Raw genomic sequence first — 4,665 nt, 5'->3', positions numbered from 1 at the left:
TCCAAATGTGTGGCTATGGCTTCCCTTCCTCTATGAAAGCTGCTTGTTTGCTCACTGACTATCATCTCTCTCTCTCTCTCTCTCTCTCTCTCTCTCTCTCTCTCTCTCTCTCTCTCTCTCTCTCTCTCTCTCTCTCTCTCTCTCTCTCTCCACTACCCCAAAGGTCTTCTCTCTTCCTCCCTCCCTCTAATGCATAGGTCTCTGATGCACAGATTTGCACTGAACCTCTATGTTTTGAAAACATAAATTGAGTAATGTAATTTCATATCTTCTTGTTAACTTCCTTGTTTTTAAATTGTACATCCATAGGTCCATTTTGTCTCCTAGGCCATTTAGCAACAATGAAGACTTTGCAGCGTGCATGTGCAGCAAGACCCAACACTTCCCTGATTCTAAAAAGAAGCCCAAGTCCCCAAATCCCCCGAGTTAATGAAATCATCAATACACCAGACCAACTTTAAGAAATCACCTTTGAAACCAGCAAAATAAAGTGGGAAAGGTATGTTTTCACCTCCTTAAAAGCTTTTGAATTCATTTTACTATTTACAATTGAGCTCTTATATTTATGAATAAGTTGTATGGTGACATGAAAATGTTTCAGATTCTGTAATGACATACATTACTATTCTTGTGCCTTGTATCTTTGATTCTAGCCAAAGCTCCTCTATGGCATGCACCAGATGTGAACTATCCCATTATTTTAACAAAGTTTGGAGGAGCAGAGAAGACTTCCATACAATGTATGGCCTCAGTTTGGTTGGGAAGAACCCATGCAGCTTGACAGAGGATCATGTTCCAGAAAAGCAATGGCTTTTGATGTTCACAGAGAGATTACACGGAGGGTGAAAAGGTGCACTTGAAAACTTTACAACGGGATTTGTCTAAAGAGTGCTGCCTTTTGCACTACTATGTGCACCAAGAAAGTCCGTCAAACCATGAGGTGAGTGTGGCATTTACACACGGATTTGCTCTTGAGCGATGTAAAGTGGAAGAGCAATCTAACAACAAGGAGGATTACATAGTGTAGTGGGGAGTCTTTGTTGAGAGTGTGATCATAAAAAAGATGGATTATAAAGGCATCATTGAAAGTAAGTAAAAGAAGTGGCGCAAAGAACAAGTCAAAGCAGTGTTCTCTATATCTGCATCTTCGTATTCATTGCACACCTGGAGTAAGGAGAATACCCTCTTTGAGAAATTGTTGAAACATCGTTGCCATGTATGTTTAGAGTAGATGCATCAGAGTTGCCTCTATGTTTGGAGCAAATACATCAGGTTCCTTGTTGGTAAAGTTTTCTCAGTCTGGTTGGCATGGCAAGAAGTGAAATGGACAGATTGACAAGTTTTGTGGAGGACACGAGAGGTGCCTTGCATGCAACAAAGGCAAAGTTGCATCATGAGAACTCCGGAGTTGACAAGGTAGTTATAGGTTTGCAAGCGGATATAGAGGAATTGGAAAGCAAGATAAAGGATATAAAAGAAGGTAATACTGTAGATGAAGATGAGATGCACAATTTGTATATTGTAAGATTCCTCCCCAGCCTTCGAGGTATACAGGAGTAAGAATCTCCCTTTCTGATCTTATAATTATTCCCTCTCTAAAATAAAAGAAAGTTTCTGTTTAAAAAAGGAAGACCCTTTTCCTAGAATACTTCTCAGGAGTCCCACCTGTTTTAAGGATTTAGAACAATGAGTCATTAGGAAAATTTTGGACTCAAAAGAGGGCTGTTTCAACAATAATATAATAATAGACACATAGATTGAGTGACGTAATCTACGAACGAGATTCACCGGTGGTGGGACCTCTGTACAAACCCACCCAAAACGTGGAGAAACTCTTATCTTCATGAAATATTAAAAAAAACCATCACCTTGTCTTAAAATATTTAAAACCGTTTTTTTGTCAGAAACTAACACAATAAAAGAATGTTTTCCACATTCCTGTGTTAGACGTGGAGCACTAAAAAATTCTTTCCACCACCCCTAGAACTAATGAAGCTTGAATGCTTGGAATAGATAGATACACATTCTCCTGGTTATTCCCTCAACTTGGTTCCACTTTTGAATCTCGAAACATCTTTGGCGCCCAAAAGAACACACCGTCCCTCATTTCTTCTTCCCTCATTGATCCACAAAAGCGGTTAGCCCAGTCATCCACTTTCTGCTACTTCTTCTTTCTCATATGTCTATTAATCTATCATGGCACCCGAAAGTGGACTGAAACGAGCAAGGAGCAGTATCTCATCTGTTGTGTTGTATAACATAAAAGATGAGAACGAAGAATGGATTCCCCAAGTATACAGGAAGTACTCTTGGGTCACTATGCAGCCAGGAAAACAAGGCCACTACCGAGTGAAGGGAAAGGCATCTGAAGACTTGGCCAAACATTGGAAAGGAAGGATCCTTGACTTTAAGATGGCACCAGGAGGGAAAATTGTCAAAGAAGTGTTGATCCAGCATGTATTCATGTAAAAAGAGATCAACGTGGGACCATGGAAGGACTTCCAAGACACAGACCACATTGTAAGTGCTTGTGTTTTGTATTTCAATGTTGCAAATAAGGTGATTGATATACATTTTTCTGCCTTGCACAGATTTGTACCCATCCAATCTTCAGGAGTGGGAGCCTGCACAATGCTTGACGGGATTCTTGAATGTCGTACATGGTGAGGTGGGGGAACTTCAATATGAAGGTCGTGCATCAAGTGATCTCGCAAGAAGTAGAACATATTTCTATGACTCATTTTATACCTTGCCCACTCAATCGAGTCGACATGGAAAGTTGGAACGTATTCCGTTGCCCGCACTTGATAGTCCTGAGTAGCCATTGCTTGACACAGAAGTGATAGAGTCATACAGGACCAAAATGTTTAATGATATTAAATGTGCTATGAAGCCTAGCATTGGTGCAAGAAATGTGCACTTAAGTTTGTTTGTTCCAATTGCATGCTTTGTTCATTTATTTTCTGATTGTAAACAATTGAGAAAAACTAGAACAACTTTTGTGTGCAAAGATGTAGATGAAGCCTGGCTTGATCATTTGTTTGACAAAGGTTGGAGAGTGAAATCATCAAAGGGAGATGATTTGATCGAATGTCGATTGAACACCTCCGACATTGCATTTCGGTGAGTGTTATAACATTATAATACAACGCTTATTTGATTATACTCAAAAAATTATCCTAATAATATTTTGGAATCAGGTACTATATTGCCAGGCAACATCTGTGCATGTCATTTACTTATAGAAGGTGGCGATGGATCAACAACAACTGGGAAAGCATGGACCAAGATACAAGAGATGGCAGCCACTCTTGCTTGATAGATATAGTTATGATTCGATAGGGTCACCCATCTTTGACATTGGAAGTGGAAGAGAATTGGACTCTCGAATATGTTAGGAAGGAATTAGAAGTAGCTATTCAGAATCCTCCAGATCAATTTTGCTTCAAGCTCGATGGTCGAAAGATAAGTAAAAGAAGAGAGCATCAGATCATTTGTAAAGATGTTGCAGCCCCACATGAATTGGAGGCACTAGAAGATATATGATGTGACCATGTATACGGTGACAATGTATTTTCCATATGCAATAAACTTATCTATTCAGAACATTGCTTTTGTAATGCTTTATTGTTTAAAACAATGTAATGAAGGCAAGAATTTCCCAATTGAATTTTTATGTACACAAAAAGGCTTAAAGTAAGAAAGCAAGCAGTGAAGGAACACAGTAGCAAATTTGATCCTCTGATTTTCAAATGAAAAGTGTATTTACAATTGATGTTCTCTCTCCAATAACACTAGATCTGTGCAAAAAAATATAAATGTACATGTATAGCTGCATATTTACAAACGTACATTTGTTGGAAGAAGAAAAAAACTATTTATTACTGGAACCCATAGGTATCGGCTTCAGGATGGAGCCATGTCTCTTCTCCCAAGTATGGAGCCCATGTAAGAGGCTCAGGGGAGCCTATCCCCCCTCGTGGATTGGGCGGGATGAAGTCCACTGGCCCGTCTAGAGGCATAACTTCAGCGACCTCGATCAATTTCGCAATCGTTTCCTCCCTAAACGTTTGGACGTCTAGGTCCACGTAGCGAGACATTGATGGAAACTGCCATCACAATTCATCAAGGCATAAATAAGATCAACATGACAATATATAAGAAGATAAACAAGAGCACGCATGCGTATGGGAGCTGAAAATGCTTACATCCTCTGAAGGGAGCTGAAAAATGCTTCGTAGCAGCAACATTGCATTAAGTGCAACCCTCCACCCACAGCTGTAGCCATCTTCTTGTTTGGGGACACTAACCCTTCGGATGGTCGATCGATCCAGGGTGTCGATGTCCATGCTGAGGCTCTCGTAAGCTGCCATTAGTTTCCTGACACCACTGTGAACAGAGACCAATCATTATCCTGATCAATCCGGACTTCTAACTCAAACAATAATATGTATCTTAATGATTTTTACTTACAGCAAAACATTTCCATGGACACCAGATGTCGAATTTGCAAGGTAAATGACGTTTTCTTGCACGTCGACTAGTAGAAGACTCCAATGGGAACTGCACAATAGATTTCTATTAGTTTCAATCCAAAGGAAGCACTATATAACTCGTGTACGGTGATTCCTATAAACATCATGCAAGAGAGATAGAGAGACAAAC

General features: G+C 39.8%; 1 protein-coding gene across 1 annotated transcript; it reads right to left on the bottom strand.

Annotated features, from left to right (window-relative positions):
- Nucleotides 1–1,068: 1,068 nt before the first annotated feature.
- Nucleotides 1,069–4,383, bottom strand: LOC147635399 (uncharacterized). The gene is made up of 3 exons (XM_086802264.1): nucleotides 4,209–4,383; nucleotides 3,945–4,109; nucleotides 1,069–1,164 (listed from the first exon to the last, which is right to left on the bottom strand). Exons 1-3 carry the CDS (start codon nucleotides 4,371–4,373, stop codon nucleotides 1,069–1,071), a joined length of 426 nt encoding a protein of 141 aa, XP_086658390.1. The 5' UTR covers nucleotides 4,374–4,383.
- Nucleotides 4,384–4,665: the final 282 nt, after the last annotated feature.

The sequence above is a fragment of the Cibotium barometz genome, chromosome 9 (assembly GCF_041138505.1).
Source record: "Cibotium barometz isolate CiBa-2024 chromosome 9, ASM4113850v1, whole genome shotgun sequence".
Taxonomy (NCBI): domain Eukaryota; kingdom Viridiplantae; phylum Streptophyta; class Polypodiopsida; order Cyatheales; family Cibotiaceae; genus Cibotium; species Cibotium barometz.
The sequence above is the reverse complement of the archived record's forward strand: the minus strand, read 5'-3'. Positions and strand labels throughout refer to the sequence as shown.

What these genes read in the sequence shown, in the direction of transcription:
- LOC147635399 (XM_086802264.1), bottom strand. Translation starts at nt 4,373, where the DNA reads ATGGCAGCTTACGAGAGCCTCAGCATGGACATCGACACCCTGGATCGA. An exon ending in TTCAGCTCCCTTCAGAGGAT is followed by an intron (nt 4,110 to 4,208) that starts GTAAGCATTTTC and finishes TTGTGATGGCAG; the next exon opens with TTTCCATCAATGTCTCGCTA. An exon ending in CCCCTGAGCCTCTTACATGG is followed by an intron (nt 1,165 to 3,944) that starts GCTCCATACTTG and finishes TCCTTACTCCAG; the next exon opens with GTGTGCAATGAATACGAAGA.